General features: G+C 46.4%; 2 protein-coding genes and 1 long non-coding RNA gene across 3 annotated transcripts; 2 read left to right on the top strand and 1 right to left on the bottom strand.

Annotated features, from left to right (window-relative positions):
• The first annotated feature begins 88 nt into the window (after nucleotides 1-88).
• Nucleotides 89-5,343, top strand: LOC149702082 (A-type potassium channel modulatory protein DPP6-like). The gene is made up of 17 exons (XM_089865825.1): nucleotides 89-1,234; nucleotides 1,306-1,360; nucleotides 1,425-1,583; nucleotides 1,925-2,019; nucleotides 2,080-2,154; nucleotides 2,300-2,352; nucleotides 2,512-2,717; nucleotides 2,776-2,963; nucleotides 3,038-3,138; nucleotides 3,210-3,339; nucleotides 3,410-3,559; nucleotides 3,627-3,948; nucleotides 4,005-4,103; nucleotides 4,162-4,596; nucleotides 4,667-4,804; nucleotides 4,866-4,939; nucleotides 5,005-5,343. Exons 1-17 carry the CDS (start codon nucleotides 1,085-1,087, stop codon nucleotides 5,155-5,157), a joined length of 2,583 nt encoding a protein of 860 aa, XP_089721951.1. The 5' UTR covers nucleotides 89-1,084; the 3' UTR covers nucleotides 5,158-5,343.
• Nucleotides 5,344-5,420: 77 nt separating this feature from the next.
• Nucleotides 5,421-13,545, bottom strand: LOC149702081 (uncharacterized). Its single transcript, XM_089865824.1, has 20 exons — nucleotides 13,371-13,545; nucleotides 13,037-13,212; nucleotides 10,793-10,984; nucleotides 10,531-10,724; nucleotides 10,328-10,453; nucleotides 10,077-10,248; nucleotides 9,796-10,014; nucleotides 9,610-9,740; nucleotides 9,438-9,540; nucleotides 9,246-9,379; nucleotides 8,966-9,169; nucleotides 8,765-8,879; nucleotides 8,492-8,701; nucleotides 8,113-8,430; nucleotides 7,916-8,045; nucleotides 7,631-7,854; nucleotides 7,346-7,563; nucleotides 6,686-7,216; nucleotides 6,264-6,622; nucleotides 5,421-6,210 (listed from the first exon to the last, which is right to left on the bottom strand). Exons 2-20 carry the CDS (start codon nucleotides 13,037-13,039, stop codon nucleotides 5,507-5,509), a joined length of 4,287 nt encoding a protein of 1,428 aa, XP_089721950.1. The 5' UTR covers nucleotides 13,040-13,212; nucleotides 13,371-13,545; the 3' UTR covers nucleotides 5,421-5,506.
• On the top strand, nucleotides 13,475-14,035 carry LOC149702080 (uncharacterized). The gene is made up of 2 exons (XR_016381688.1): nucleotides 13,475-13,599; nucleotides 13,695-14,035. It is a non-coding gene; the product is annotated as an uncharacterized LOC149702080 (long non-coding RNA).
• Nucleotides 14,036-15,539: the final 1,504 nt, after the last annotated feature.

Below are 15,539 nucleotides of genomic sequence, written 5' to 3'. Positions count from 1 at the left end.
CGGAGACCAGTTAATTATTTCGGGGACTAGAGGGGTCACTGGTCCCAAGGACTAGTTTAAAAAATATCCTTATTTCCCAGCCTGGCGCGAGCCGTAGCCCAGTGCCAACTCGATCACGCAACGCGGGTGCACGGCCAACTTAGATCGTCTCTTCCTTCGCCTGTAAGTTGGCCGTGGTACGAGCAAGGCGGGAATTTTAAATTCAATGAGCCACGTGGTGTAAATTTATTTTTGTTACAAACATGGTAAATTTGTAGTAATCTAGATGATATTAACGTCCAAAGAGCTAAATTCTCTATTGATTGAAGGACTTTAAGCGTCTTTAGTGAGTGAAGTTGGTTTTGCTGAAAATGTACGAGTTGTTTTCTATCGGTGGTCAAGAAGGTTCGCGCGCTGTCCTTGGACAATGGGCCGCTTCCCGTCGACCAATAGTGCCCTAACTTTCTAAAGGGACGCTTAAATGAACTAAAATGATCGTTTTATCAAAAAGAATGGAATCTCGGACATAATTCTTACAAGGATGGTTTGGAAAATAATAGTCGTTATGGAGATAAAATTGAATTAAAAAACTTTGGATTTGAAAAGGTTAATGGGAAAAGGAGTTTGGTTTGAGAGGGACAGATTCAATAGAGATAGATGTACTTGATTCGCCCGTACCTTTCTCCTGGCAGCCTGCTATAAATCGAGTCAGTCCGTATTGCTTAACATTTGGCAGTCCGTGACGTGAAAAGGCATTTGTCGTCGATTTGTTTGGTTTCCATGGCAACGGTAACGCTCGGCTATCGTGGCTTTAGTAGGGACTGTGTGGCGTGGCGTAGGCGGTTGTCTATTATCATCTATAGATTGGGAATAGAGAGGAATAGAGAGGGTAGGATTATTTTTCGATTGACAGCGGCGGCGGTCCAGGCAGTGGCACTCTGTCTATAAAAAGAGCTATGGAAGAATAGACGATCGACTCGCTCGCAGCTTCTTGGCGCCTACATTTGGCGTCTTTGCCCCCCCCCCTCGCCCCGAAGTGGTGGGGGCCTTTCCTCCCTCGGCGCGCGCGGTTCTAGACTCGCCCTCATTCACGCTGTCGATTCCCATGACCACGTGCGGCCTGGGCCACTCCATTACGGTCGGAGATGACCACGCCGATTCCAAGGGTTACCGCGGCTCAACGGGAAAGAAGAGACATCGCGACAACAGCGCCGGTTCCAGTCAACCGGAACTCCTGAAGCAGGCCTCCAGTAAAGTGAGTTTGTACGATCCTTCCTTCCGGGGACAAATGGTCCCCTAAACAGTACATGGGCCGGGTCTTTGCAGGAATTAACGGCGGGGGCGCCGCAGGAAGAGAGAAATTGGAGAGGAATCGGCATAGGTTCGGCTTTCAACTTAATCGAATCTATCTCCCAAATTAATTCCCAATTTAAACGTAATTCTAGCCGTTCTCGTCATCTTCGTAATATGCGCCTTAATCGTCACGTCCGTCTTTATTCTGTCGCCGGGCGCTTCCAAAGGACGCCCGGGAAGCCGATTGACCCTGGATGACGTCACGTCGGGCAGATTACGCGTCCGAAAATTTAACGGTTCTTGGATATCAGGTAAAACCACGGCTTTTCCGCGCTCCCGAAACCTTGATATATTAAAGTGTAGTCGCTGGTCTAGGCGAAACGTATCGCTCTCATTCGTTTCTATAATACTCGGAGCGCTGTCACCTCCCATTTCAAGGTTATTTAAATAACGATCATTTTGAGGTTTGATTGAAAACGGGGATCCCTAATCAATATCGGCGGCCAATCTTTGTCTATTAGCGCGCGCGCCTTAAACCGCAATCATTCTCTTATAGTGACTCCGTAGTATTGATAGCCTTTTTACAAATAATACTAAAACCAGAGAGAGAGAGAAGCGCCTTTGTTTTACTTACCGCGCTTTGTCGTTGCAGGCACGGAGTTGACGTACACCGATTCTTCGGACAACGTCGTCATTTTCAACGTCATCACTGGAAATAAATCTATTCTTATTACTAATATTATATACGTAAGTAAAGAGAGATGATGACGTCGCCATTAATGCGCGATTAATATTCTCTAATGGCAGCACGCTCACAATGTCCAAGAATACTTTTTATCAAACGACAGGAGATACGTCCTTTTGCGTTGCGCCAAATCGACCGTATTTATATTTGCTTCTTCTTTATAGCCGTTCTAGCCGGCCGGGACAAATAGAAGGAACTCAAGTGTCCAGCTTTCGTTCTATTTGCCACGGCTGACAGACAGACGGAGGAACAATCTAACGCGTCATTGGATATTTTTTGCAGGATCCAATTTACGGAATTTTATCAATTTACAAAATTATGGATACACGATCGCGGTACGGAGATTTTACTATCCCTTTTAGCGGCAAAGCCCCCTTCGGACAAACATACTTTCGTTACTCGATCGTCTAAGGAGTCTGAAAGAGGCTTTGAATAACCCGTGGCTATTGGAAGACTCGAAAGTAATATACAAGTCCGCGTGTGACGTATTTCAGACACGTGCACCCGCTACTGCGCTCATTGGACGGCAAAAACGTTCCACGATTACAAAACGCCCAATGGGGTCCCAGAGACAATCAACTCCTCTACGTAGATAGGTTTCAAATGTACTACGTGGCGGAATACGGACAGAGACCGGACACCTTACTGAAAAGGACGGCCGACAATATCTACAACGCCATCCCCGAAAGATCCTATCGCGGTAATCACCAACTAGGCCTATAGGAGTACACTCGAATTATATTCTTATATTCGCGCAGAGAGAATCCTGAAGCGGGACAACGCCATTTGGTGGTCCAAAGACGGTAACCGTTTATGCTACGCCACCTTCGACGTCTCTCAAGTCAACCGAAGTTCTTACTTTTGGTACGGAGGAAGCGACGCCGATTCGGACGCCAGCGATTCCAGCCCGGTCACACCCACACTGCTCAACTATCCCTATTTTAAGGTGAAATCAATTTGCCCCGCCACTAAATTATCGTTCCCTAGGTCCCAGATTAATATTTTTAATCGATGGCGTAGCCGGGAACCAGTCAACCTCACGTTTTTCTGTACGTGGCCGATTTGCGTAATTCGGACTCCAACCACGACCAAGTGGTCGTTCCCAGAGAAATCATGTTCAGGTTGGTAGTAGCGTGGATAAAGCGCTCCCGAGCCCCGATTGGCCGCCGCTAAGCGCGTTTTATATTTGCAGAGACTACTATCTGACGGGGGTGGTGTGGGTCAACGAGAAACGCCTGGCCATCAATTGGATGGTACGAGAACAAAACCAATCCATCATTTCTATTTGCGACGAAATGAGGAACAAATGGGTTTGCGAAAAGGTAACCGATTTAAGAGTGCGCGTCAAACGGCTACTCGAAGGCGTCGCAATCATTATAATTATTATTACAGACGCTAGACGAATCAAACCCGGGTTCCGGTTGGGTTGACCCCTTCGAGAACCCGCTCTTCAGTCAAGATGGTTTGTACTATTTCGTCACTTTGCCCATTTCCGGTGGCGCAGCCGGCAATTTCAAACATCTCGCCATGGTCCCCATTAACGTAAGACACCCGAGTTAAAATTCTCTCGATATTTCGTCGGAACCAATCGGCCGCGGTGTCTTCCAAGGACCCTCGTGCCAAGACCTATTTGACGTACGGCAGCTACGACGTGACAGCCATTTTAGGGTACAACGAGGAACGAGGGGTGGTTTACTATCAAGCCACCTTGAAAGGGAAAGCGGGACAACGTCATATTTTCGGCGCCGAAGACGCCACCCGCCAAATCATGTCCATTTCTCGAAGCGTCGTCTGTTTGACGTGCAATTTAGACGCCGAGTGTCTTTACAACAGCGCCATTTTTAGTCCCGGTGCCCTGTTTTACGTTCTAACGTGCGGAGGACCTCGAATTCCCAGAATAGAAGCGCGACGAACCGCGGACAATCACTTGGGTAAATGGCAATCCGGGTTGTTTGGCCCGAAACTAAAGTCTTTCTCCCGCACGCAGTCACCGTTCTCGAAAGAAACGAACATTTGGTGGAATTTATGGGAAGCATTTCGGTGCCCGCCTCCAAATCGTACACCATTCCTTTACTGGGAGGCGTAGGTAAGTACCGCGACTTTCGCCTCGGGAAGTTCTCTGATCGCTCGTCCAATTTTGTCAGAGGGTCGAGTGAAACTGTTCCTTCCCATCTACCAGAACGACTTGGAGACGAACACTCGATACCCGTTGTTGGTACACGCCTGCGAGGAACCGGCCTCGCAATGCGTCTCCGAGGAATTCACCATGACGCACTGGGCCAGTCAATTGGCGCACAAGCGCAACTACATTTACGCGCGAATGGACGGGCGCGGTAGCTCTTTCTCGGGGGACAAACGCGCTCACTCCGTCTACAGGCAACTGGGCATTCCCGAAACGAGCGACTACATTCAAGCGGTCAAGTACTTGAAGAAGGAAGTTTCCTTCATCGACCACAACGCCATCGCCATTTTCGGCAGCGGATACGGAGGACATTTGTCTCTGTCCATCCTGGCCGAAGACGATACCACCTTCTCGTGCGCCATCGCCTTGTCGCCCATTACCAATTGGAGACACTACGGTAGTTAGGCGCGCTCCAGAATGACCGAGCTCTCCACCTCAAGCTCCTCTTTCTTTCTTTCTTTCTTTAGACGCGGTTTTTAGCGAGAAGTTTCTGGGAGGGCCGGGATTGAACGACAATTTCGTCGGCTACGAAATGTCCGAACTGTCCAGGAAAGCCGAGAACTTCCGCGGCAAGAAATTACTTCTGGTCCACGGACTAGCCGATGGTAAGACGAGCCACGGCCGCTTAGTGTAAAGTACCAAGTACGTCATTTTACATCCTTTTAGAAAACGTCCAAGTTCACCAGACGCTCTTTCTGGCCAAGGAATTGGTCAAATCGGGCGTGCCCTTCATGCAACAGGTACGTCACTGCCCAAGTACGAGTAGCTAACTGGTACGGACCAATAAATAAATTGATCTTCGTAGTTATATCCGGACGAAGGACACGATTTGACCAAAATCGGTCACTTTCTGAAATATTTCGACAAGTTCTCTCAAGAATGTTTCAAAAGCGGCGACGAATTGGGACAAGAAGACAAACACGGACCAGTCAGGACCAGAGTCCTGAAAAACGGTTAAGACGCCTACCTAAAGAACCACCACCTCACGCGCACGCAACTGGACACGCCCGATACGGAGGAGAGGTCAACATTGTCGGACACAAAATCATTTTTCTGAAAAATGTCTCCGAATGTTCGTGATTGTACTCTTTATTACAAAAGCCGAATGAACAATAAAATTATTATCAACTTTTCACTCTTAAAAGCGTCTCTCTCGTCGTTATTTTGTTCCCCGGGATTGGGGCGGGGCCAATCGAGGGACGCTCAAATAAAATTGTCCAATCAGAGAGAGTAAAAAATATTTATTTTATTTCCTTAATAAAATAACTTTAACAAGAAATGAGTGGCGCGATTGAAAAATTGAAGATCTAAGACGAAAAAGTGAAGAGATCTTTGTACTTGTCTTTCAGAGTTTGAAAAACCGAAGGCGCTTCCCCCACAGAGTCCTCGTCCGAAGACGTTACAACTTGGGCTTCTCGAGCCACGTCGGCTTCCGTTTCCCCCCGGATTAAACGCTCAAAAAGAGTCTCAGTCTCCATTTTCACTTTGTCGGGACGAAACGATTCCGCGGATGACGAATCACTCATTTCCCGCTCAAGTTTGGCGTCCGACCGCCCGCCCAAACTATCAAAGCGCGACTCCGGATCTACTTTTTCCGGATTACTTTTAGCATTGGCGTCAAATAGGTCCGTTTTAGAAGGAAGGATTAAGCGCTCCTCCTCCTCAAGGTTGGACTCGGAGACACTGACCGAGAAGAAATTGGCGTTAACCGCGTCGGCCTTTCCTAACTTGATGACCATTGGGCGCGTCCGCGATTTAGAGACGGCGTCGGGGGCGGCGCTCCTTTGGGGAACCGCCGGCGTTTTTGGCGCTTTAGGAGTTGACGAGTGGCCGAAATATTCAGCTTGACCTATATTTATCGGCCGTTTCTCGGCTCGACGCCTTTCCTTCGACGCGACATTGAAAATTGAGCCGTCGTCATCTTTGGAATGTTGAAGAGGCGTGACTCGATGGACTCGGTGGCGCCAAGAACCGAGACGATTGGAAGCGGGCGACATCGCTTCTCTCTTGACTGAAAGAAATTTTGTAAAAGAGGTGAAAATAATCACGGGTCAATCGACTAACCTTTATCGGTGGAAGCGGCGCTTGATCTAGTTTCCATTATAATTTCTGGCAAATCGTCATCGCTGTCCAAATCGACGCTCAATTTCTCCGTCAAAATGATGGGTTCAATCTCAGCTTCGGCATCCATCGGTTCATCCTTGACGTCGTCATCGTCAGCCGTGGCCTCTCTATCTTCCAGGGCGCTGGTCAACGAGTCTCGTAACAAGGCCAGTTCCCGATCCAAATCAATTTCCACTTTGGGACGTCGAGTTAGAGCAACGTCGTCGACTAAGGAGCTTTCATGGGTGGCCGCCAATCGGTCTATGGCGATTGGCGACTGAGCGCCGCCATCAAGACTAGCAAAGACCTCGGTGGTGGAGCTGCGCCGAGTAAGAGATTAGAGACGCGAGGCCAAGAGGGAGAAAGGCGAGTCCAGTCCTTACCCGATGGAGGAGGCTTCCTTCCTAACTCGGAGTGGCGTCTCGAGTTGGGCGGAGACGCGCTCCAATTTATATTGTGTGGCCTTCAGTCGCGCTTTCAGACGTCGACCACTTTTCTTCAATTCTTCGATCAGCCGATCTTTTTCCCGGTTTTTCTTTCGCGAGCGCTTTAGTTTCAGTTTCAGTTCGCGGACGTCGGTTTCCTCCATCGGAGCGCCGATGACGATGGGAGGAAGAGAGATCGTCATCTCCGGCACCACCAAAGTTAACGAGGGCCGAGTCGAGGAGGAAGGGCTCGTCTCGGAGTCGGCGCTCCTATTACGAGAAGGAGATTGGATCTTGGAGGCGGCGGCGGGGGCGGAGCCATTCTCGTCGCTGCCGGGTGCGAATGATGGGTGGTGGGAAACGAGTTGTACCGCCATCCGACTAGGAGGAGGAGGAGGCGCTCTCCTCGGAGATATCACCAATTTATTGGCGCCTCTCGATGGAGCCGAGAGCGACTTCTTGGACCGACCAGGATGACCAGACAAATTTCTAAAGTTAATAAAAAAAAAAAGCAAAAACACACTTCATTAAAAGAGAGACGCGAATAATAAAGAATAATTAAAATGTCGCTATTCTTATCTTAATTACAATTAAAATGAAAGAAATTTTTCATCCGACCTTTTTCGGGCGTATTTTTTAGGAAGTCCGAATCTGAAGGCTTCGTTTTTAAGGGAGACGCGCGCGTTGGAAGGCGGCTCCTCCACATTGACCTTGTTCGACCTCGGCGAGACAAGAGAGCGCGGACTAGAATCTCCCGAGGAACGACCGAGAAAGTGACCGTCGTCATCCAAAGAAATACAACTGGCGGCAGCGGTGACGTCAAGGGTACCGTCCACCTGGAAAAGACGCGAGTTCGGCACTCCATTCGAGCAATTGCGAGAGAGAGAGAGAGAAAGAACTGACCGTTACTTCGGGTGTGGCGCGAGGCGCGGGTGGCGGCAAGTTGAAACGAAGGGAGGCGTCGCCAACCACTCCCCCTTCTTGGACGTCTTCGGGTAAGTTGGCCAGATTAGAAATGATCTCGGGGATCTCGGTGTCCTCGATGAAGGCGTCCTCTTCGTCCTGGTCAAACAACGCCGTGTCCAAGGTCAAACCCCCCGAAGCATTGTCGTAAAACTCGTCTTCGTCTAATTTAACAAAGGTCAACAACTTATATATTAGAAAATGAAGGAGACTCGATCGTCTTACGTCCTGGTAAGGCGAAGAAGACTTCCTCCGGGGCCTCCTCGAAATAAGTCGTTTTGTAGGATCCAGCTTCCCTGGCCCTCCTCTCGTTCTTGGCCGATTCCAAGTGGATTCTTCGCTCAGCGTCCTCCACCTACCAACGAGACGGACGGACGTCGCTTTAGACCGCGGCGGACGGTGAAACTGACCACCGATTTTACCTGATGTTGAATATAAGTCTCCCGGATTATTTTTTCATCGGCTGGAATTGCTGTGGCGGCGTCGTGGCTGTCGTCGCGCAGATGACTATGAAACATCAAGTCGTGATGGCTGACGCCAAAGACGCCTTCCAGATGTTCCAACTGGCTAATGTGTCGGTCTAGGGCGGGCGACGTCTCCTTCAGGTTTTCGTGCAGTTTGCTCAAATGGATTTGAGTGGCCGAACTCATTGGGTCATCCAGGACGAACAGCTCCCTCAGTTCGCTCTTGGTGAAATAACGATGCGGGTCTTTATCGTTATCGTCCCCTCTGCAAGTAGCCTAAAAGAATACGGTGTCTTCGTCGTACCTCTATAAAAGGAATGTCGAGAGCGAGTCGCACCTGTCTCGTGATGGAATCTTTGAAGATTTGTCTTCGGTAGATCTTTTCCTCGATGGCGCCGCACGTGATGAGACGATAGACGAGGACGTCCTTGTTTTGACCGATCCGATAAGCTCTGTCCACCGCTTGGGCGTCCGTCGCCGGATTCCAACTGGGGTCGTAAATGACCACTCGATCGGCGCCTGTTAAATTCAGACCAACTCCGCCCACCTACAACGCGCGGACGAGACGATTGGCGAGTCAAGAGGGAGGGAGGGAGGAGGCGAGACGTACCTGCGTTGTCAGCAAGAAAACGGAATATTGGTGGTCAGTCTGGAATAATTGGATTCTTCTTTGGCGCTCGTCCAAGCTCCTGATCTTTCCATCGAGTCTCAAGACCTTCCAGTTCCTGCCAATAGCGCCAATCGTCAAGCGTCGTCCCCCGACCCGACCCCCAAGATTGAATTGAATTGAATCGAACCGATTCAGGCTTACCCAGTCAGGAGAATCTTTTGAATGATATCGAGTATTTTGGAGGAGAGGCTGAAGACGAGAGTGCGATGTCCTTCCGCCTTCAGATTGTCCAGCAACTTGATCAAGACCTCCATCTTGCCCGATTCTTTCAAGAGCAAGAAAGGGTCGACGTTCAAAGAGACGACGTCGGCCACAGCGTCATTCGGCGCCTCGACCTCGACCTCGCTATACCCCAATAGAAAGAAGAATGAAATAAAAAAGGTCACTTCCCGACCAGGATGGAAGGCGGCATTCAACCGACTCGTCACTGTCGTCCAGATCTATTTCGTGGCGCAGCTGAGTTCTGGCTCGAACGCTGAACAGTCTCGGATGATCGCAGATCTTTTTCATGGCCACCAAATACACCAGAGGATTGCTTCGATTCTTGGTCAAAATCTACGAAGAAACCGAATTAGTCGAGCTCGTTCTCGAGACTTAAAATCGGCTCGTTTACGTCTTTAATCAAATCAGAATCCAGAAATTTTTGATAAATTTCAACTTGTTGCCGAGACAGTTGAACCCAGATGATCAGATCGTTTTTCGCGGGCAAGCTGGCGCTGAAAAACGGAACCGAATTGCAATTTGGCCAACCGAATTAAGTCGCTTAAACGAGGACGGCGAATTACCAGTTCTGGCCAACGGTGATGGCATCGGCTTTGGTCCTTCTGAGGAAATAGGGCGCGATCAATTTGCGCAAGTTCTCCGCCATCCTGGCGCCCAGCTCCTTGACCCCGACCGACGCGTCCTTCTCCCGCGACTGAAAACGAAACCGGGTCAATTGCGAGAAGAAGGAATTGAAGGATGTTTCTAACCCTGTTGATGGGAGTTTCGTATCTGGCTTTGAAAGTGGTCAGCGTCCCCAAAAGGCTCCCTTGAAGGCAGAAATCGTACAAAGCCCACAATTCCTTCAAATTATTTTGAACGGGCGTTCCCGTTAAAACCAACCGATGACCAGCCGAAAATTCGTGAATTTCTTTGGTCGTTTTGGTTGGATTTTTAATCTTGTGACCTTCGTCCAAGATCAGGTAGTCCTGAAAAGGCCCGTTCTTCAAGAAAAAAGACTCGTTTCACCCGCCGCTCAAAGCGTACGTACCCAATTGAATTTCGCGTCACTATCGACGCGTCTGGCCAGTACACGTCCCGAATGGACGATCATATTGTAACTGGTGAAGAGAATTCCGCCTTTCTTCTGGATAGAGTTCAAATTGCGTTCTTTGACAGTGGCCGATAAGCCGTGGTAGCGTCTGCGTCGAAGTCCGGGTGACCTGCGAAGCCCGAAAAGGTTATCATCGGAGTGCCCCCTCCCCCCCCCCCGCGGTCCAGCCAGAGGGCCTAAGAGATTACCAGGCGTCGGTTTCGGCTTCCCAATTTTGAATGAGGGAAACGGGCGTGACGATTAAAGCCGTCTTGATTTCGCCAGCGTCCATCAGTCCAGTTAGGAAAGATATAATTTGAACCGTTTTGCCCAATCTGAAATGACGAAATATCTCGGTACGAGCGCGTCTGCCTGCCTGCCTGCCTAAGAGAGGCGTGTTTTAGTATAGTACCCCATGTCATCGGCTAGGATGCCACCCTTCCCGGCGCGGTGCAGTCCCCAGAGCCATTTGAGAGCCTCCCTCTGATAGGGGTACAGTTTGGCGTACAAGTTCTCGTTCAAGCGAAATCCTTCCGTCACCGAGGACGTCGTTGATTGGGAGGCGCCATTTTCTTCTTCCAAATGATCGTCGTCTTTCAAAAACTCCTAAACGGGCGCAAAAATGAAACGATTCCCGCGGTAACTAAACGAAACACAAAGGCGACTTGTCGAACCTCGATTTTTTCAATTCTTCCTTTCAAGGCTTCATCTTGGTGGATTTCGTAAGCTTCTCGAAATTTTTGCAGCGCCTCTTTATAAAACACTCCTTTGCACAGTTTTTTCCCGCAAGCTTTTAACCGCGAGTATTTCTCTTCCAGATCTTTCGCTTCGTCCTCATTCTCAAGTTCCTTATAATTTAAAGACATCTGCGGAGTTTAAAATAGCCGAGTCAAGACGCGTCACTTTCCACGCCTCCTACCAATACTATTAAATCGCGTTCGACGTTTACGAATTTCACTTTATCAGGAAAGGTTTTCAACAACGACTATAAATAAATAACAGCAACTTTCCCTTTACCGGCGGCCATATGAAAGTGAATCTTCATTCTAGGTACCGTGTTCGCAATCCGCATTCCCCAACCCGCGCCAACCGCTATATAGAGAACTTTCAGTTGGCCGGGTAGTACGTCACCCCCTCCTTGGTCTCGCCGCTGTTCTGGCAGCCATATTGGTAGGTTTCAGCTTCCCCCTCAAGTTCAACCCACCAGTATGGCCGAGTAAATTACATTTTCCTTAATTACTCGGCCCCTGCTTGTCGTAGCCCTAAGTTTTTTGTATGGTTAGATAGGGGGCAAATTGGGCTATAACATACTCAAAGGACATCCCCGTATCTCTACTAGAACCAGAGTTACGGGCCTCCAAAGTATAGTCTAATGCAATTCCTATGGGGGGTTTGTTTGTTTACGTTTTGCTTAATTACTCGGCCCCTGATTGTCGCAGCCCTAAGTGTTTATCATGGTTAGATGGGGGACAAATTGGACTATAACATACTCAAAGGACATCCCCGTATCTCTAGTAGAAACAGAGTTACGGGCCTCCAAAGTTGGGTCTAAAATGCAATTCCTATGGAGGGGGTTGTTCGTTTACGTTTTGCTTAATTACTCGGCCCCTGTTTGTCGTAGCCCTAAGTTTTTAGTATGGTTAGATGGGGGACAAATTGGACTATAACATACTCAAAGGACATCCCCGTATCTCTACTAGACCCACAGTTACGAGCCTGCAAAGTTTATCGTTAAAAATCAAAAGTAACCTAATAACAATAAGTGAGACAAAAAATAAGTTGAGGGCGATATTGAGGTAGCCTCAAGTTTAAAGTATCCCTGTATTGGTATTGGTATTTGATACGTGAAAATCTAAGCTCCCTTTATCTCGACCCGTTTTTGTTGTAAAATTTCTAATCAAAACAAATGTTTGAACTACGCAATTAAAAGCAAATTTCTCATAACGATTAAACTTCATTTCAAATTCCCCCGGAGCTTGTAGCCCCTTTTCAAATTCCCCCGGAGCTTGTAGTCCTACTTTTCAAATTCCCCAGGATGGCTTATCAACTGAATAAACATCCCCTTTTCCAAAATATTACTAAATTTTGTATGTTTTTTGACCTCAAAATATTGGTCCTTTTCCAAATTATTGTTAATTAGCTTGTTTATTGTCAACTCCAAGAAATGTTACGTTTGTGGAAACTATTATAATCAATATTAACACGGAAATCCTTCCGATAAACTCTGTTCATGTAATAATAATAATAATAATAATAAACTTTATGGATGAAAGCCATGAAAACAGTGATTAAAATAGTTTCCGCAACTCAAATGTATTTAATTATCATATGATTAACCTCCAAGAAATGATATTTGTTGAAAAAACTGTATTTAAAATGCGCCACCTAAAGTAAAGTTTTTCCTACAAGGATCCCCCTATCTCTAGTAGAAGTTATAGCATGGATGAAGGATGCGCGTGAAAAACATTCGACGCTCTACAGGATGTGCAACTCCCTATACTAAAAAGTAGACAAGTCGATACTAGCGCCGCCTGGCTACCAGCGCTGGAAACCCTCGCGGGAAAAATAAAAAATACTGGACATAAGAAAAAAAACCACTGTTTTTGCTTCTAGCAGACGACGCTAAGGAAAAAACGACAGTAGCGCGTGTTTTTTTTCTCCTGTCCAGTATTTTTTATTTTTCCCGCGAGGGTTTCCAGCGCTGGTAGCCAGGCGGCGCTAGTATCGACTTGTCTACTTTTTAGTATAGGGAGTTGCACATCCTGTAGAGCGTCGAATGTTTTTCACGCGCATCCTTCATCCATGGTTATAGGCCGTAAAACCTAAGCCTAAAGTAAACCATTTGGAACCTGTATCTTAAGAGTTAGTTCCATTTTGATGCTATAATAATTGGACACCATAATTAAAGAGCGACTTACCATTAACCAAAGTGTTTATTGAGTTTCTTCAAACTGTATGAGCCCCCATCGAGAACACTGTACAGCTCATTGCAATGTCTTTCCACTGATGATAACAGTTTCTACTTGGACACTGGTTTAACACGCCCCAAGTACTTCCGAGGGGTTGTTTTCATCCATTAGAGCAGCGGGTAATCCTAATATTAAATTAAAAAGTGTTAACAACATTTAAATAGGCCGCCAATCCTCTCTTTGAAGACAAGGACCAAGCCATAACATTTAAATAGGCCGCCAATCCTCTCTTTGAAGACACGGCCTTGGTCCTTAGCCGACATGGCTTTTCGATTTCGATTACCTTTGGTTTTAGGACCGAATAAAACGACAGTTTCTTTCACGGAATCGTGGTTTGAACACTTCTTAACAAGACAGTAAACCTCTTTTCATTGCAATTAACGCGAGAACTTGTTTAAATTAAACTAAATACCGTCGCAAACACGGAAGGAACAAAAACAAAACACAGTACCCACAAACCAGGGCAGCTGGCCGCAGACAGGACCAGAAATAAGCACAGAGCATTAAACAGTGTATAATAAAATTTTAATGTCCTATCAATGCTTTCAAAAACTAAAAGGGGGTCACTGGACATTTTGGCCAATAAATATTGCGTATTTTTTTATAGATTACGACGTCATGACGACAGTAACAATACAAAGAAGGCCATTCCGGGAATGCAGTTTCCCATTCTCGCTCAAGCTATATTCTTGCTACTCCGTCTATACTTGTATCTGGATAGGCGGGTTATTTGAATTTGAGATTTCTGTCATTTTTACTTTCAATTTTAATTTTCGATTTTAAAATATAATTAAACTTAATTTATGGCTTAAATTAAGTTAAATAAACTAAACAGAGGTCGACAAAGCAAAAAATGTTGGTTTTGAGTTCGTAGAACTGATAGGTTTTGAACTGTAAAGCTCGGAAGTTGTAACATTAAAACTGAAATTATGCAAATTCTATAAAGAATTTTGAAACTTTTTCTACGTCATTTTGTAGACAAGTCAAAAGCTATTCCTATGGCGGGGTTTGTTTGAACACGTTTTCCTTAATTACTCGGCCCTGCTTTCTCGGCGATTATTGCAATAACATATCTGTTGTGTAGCAGTTAACACATCCGACTAACACCCGGAAGGCCACCCTTAAACCGCGAAGTTTTTTTTTTCTTTTATTTTTTTTTTTTCGCTTGAGATATGAAAAGACCCTTATAATTATCCGAACATTTGTGTCAAGGTCACATTATTTACATCCCCGTATCTCTGGTAGAACCAGAGTTCCGAGCCTCCAAAATTTAGTTTAATGCATTTCCTATGGAGGAGTTTGTTTCTTTACGGTTTGCTTAAGTACCTGGCCCCCGTTTGTCGTAGCCCAAAGTTTTTAGTATGGTTAGATGGGGGACAAATTGGACTATAACATATCCTAAGGACATCCCCGTATCTCTAGTAGAACGAGAGTTATGAGCCTACAAAGTTCAGTGCTAAAATCATAAGTAACATAGCAAATATAAGTGAGACGATACCATACGTTGACGAACATTTTGCTTAATATCTCGGCCCCTGTTTGTCGTAGCCCTATGTACTTGGTATGGTTGGATGGGGGACAAATTGGACTATAACATACTCAGAGGACATCCTCCTATGTCTATTAGAACCAGAGTTACGAGACTCTAAAGTTGGGTGTGACGCTATTTTTATGGCATGTTTTTGAATATTTCGCTTAATTTCTCGGCCCCTATATGACGCAACCCCAAACCTTTGGTATAGTAGGATGGGGGACAAATTGGGCTATAACATACTCAAAGGACATCCCCGTATCTCTAGTAGAAACAGAGTTACGAGGCTGCAAAGTTGGGTCTAAAATGCAATTCCTATGGAGGGGTTGTTTGTTTACGTTTTGCTTAATTACTCGGCCCCTGTTTGTCGCAGCCCAAAGTCTTTAGTATAGTTAGATGGGGGACAAATTTAACTATAACATACTCAAAGGACATCCCCGTATCTCTACTAGACCCACAGTTACGAGCCTGCAAAATTGGGTCTAATGCATTTCCTATGGAGGGGTTTGTTTGTTCACGTTTTGCTTAAATATTTGGCCTGTATTTTCGATCAAATATCAGAACATATCTGTAGTGCAGTGGTTATCATGTCCGCCTCACTCCCGGAAGCCTACAGGTTCGAAACCGCGAAGTTTTTTTTTTTTTTTTTGCTTGGGATATGTAAAGACCTTTATAATTATCCGAACATTTGTGTCAAGGTCACATTATTTACATCCCCGTATCTCTGGTAGAACCAGAGTTCCGAGCCTCCAAAATTTAGTTTAATGCATTTCCTATGGAGGGGTTTGTTTGTTTACGTTTTGCTTAATTACTTGGCCCCTGTTTGTCGTAGCCCTAAGTTTATAGTATGGTTGGATGGGGGACAAATTGATCTATAACATACTCAAAGGACATCCCCGTATCACTACTAGAACCAGAGTT

Source organism: Phalangium opilio, unplaced genomic scaffold (genome assembly GCF_054372755.1).
Source record: "Phalangium opilio isolate 3A_F unplaced genomic scaffold, DU_Popi_V2 ptg000017l_1, whole genome shotgun sequence".
Classification (NCBI taxonomy): domain Eukaryota; kingdom Metazoa; phylum Arthropoda; class Arachnida; order Opiliones; family Phalangiidae; genus Phalangium; species Phalangium opilio.
This window is presented reverse-complemented; position numbering and strand designations above follow the sequence as displayed.

Bases quoted from the DNA above. Each gene is read 5' to 3' on its own strand.
- LOC149702082 (XM_089865825.1), top strand. From the start codon at position 1,085: ATGACCACGTGCGGCCTGGGCCACTCCATTACGGTCGGAGATGACCAC. The intron at 1,584-1,924 runs GTAAAACCACGG...TTGTCGTTGCAG, and splicing joins TAACGGTTCTTGGATATCAG to GCACGGAGTTGACGTACACC. The intron at 4,104-4,161 runs GTAAGTACCGCG...CAATTTTGTCAG, and splicing joins TCCTTTACTGGGAGGCGTAG to AGGGTCGAGTGAAACTGTTC.
- LOC149702081 (XM_089865824.1), bottom strand. The intron at 8,880-8,965 runs GTAAGCCTGAAT...CGCTATTGGCAG, and splicing joins CAAAAGATTCTCCTGACTGG to GAACTGGAAGGTCTTGAGAC. The intron at 6,623-6,685 runs GTAAGGACTGGA...TACTCGGCGCAG, and splicing joins AAGGAAGCCTCCTCCATCGG to CTCCACCACCGAGGTCTTTG.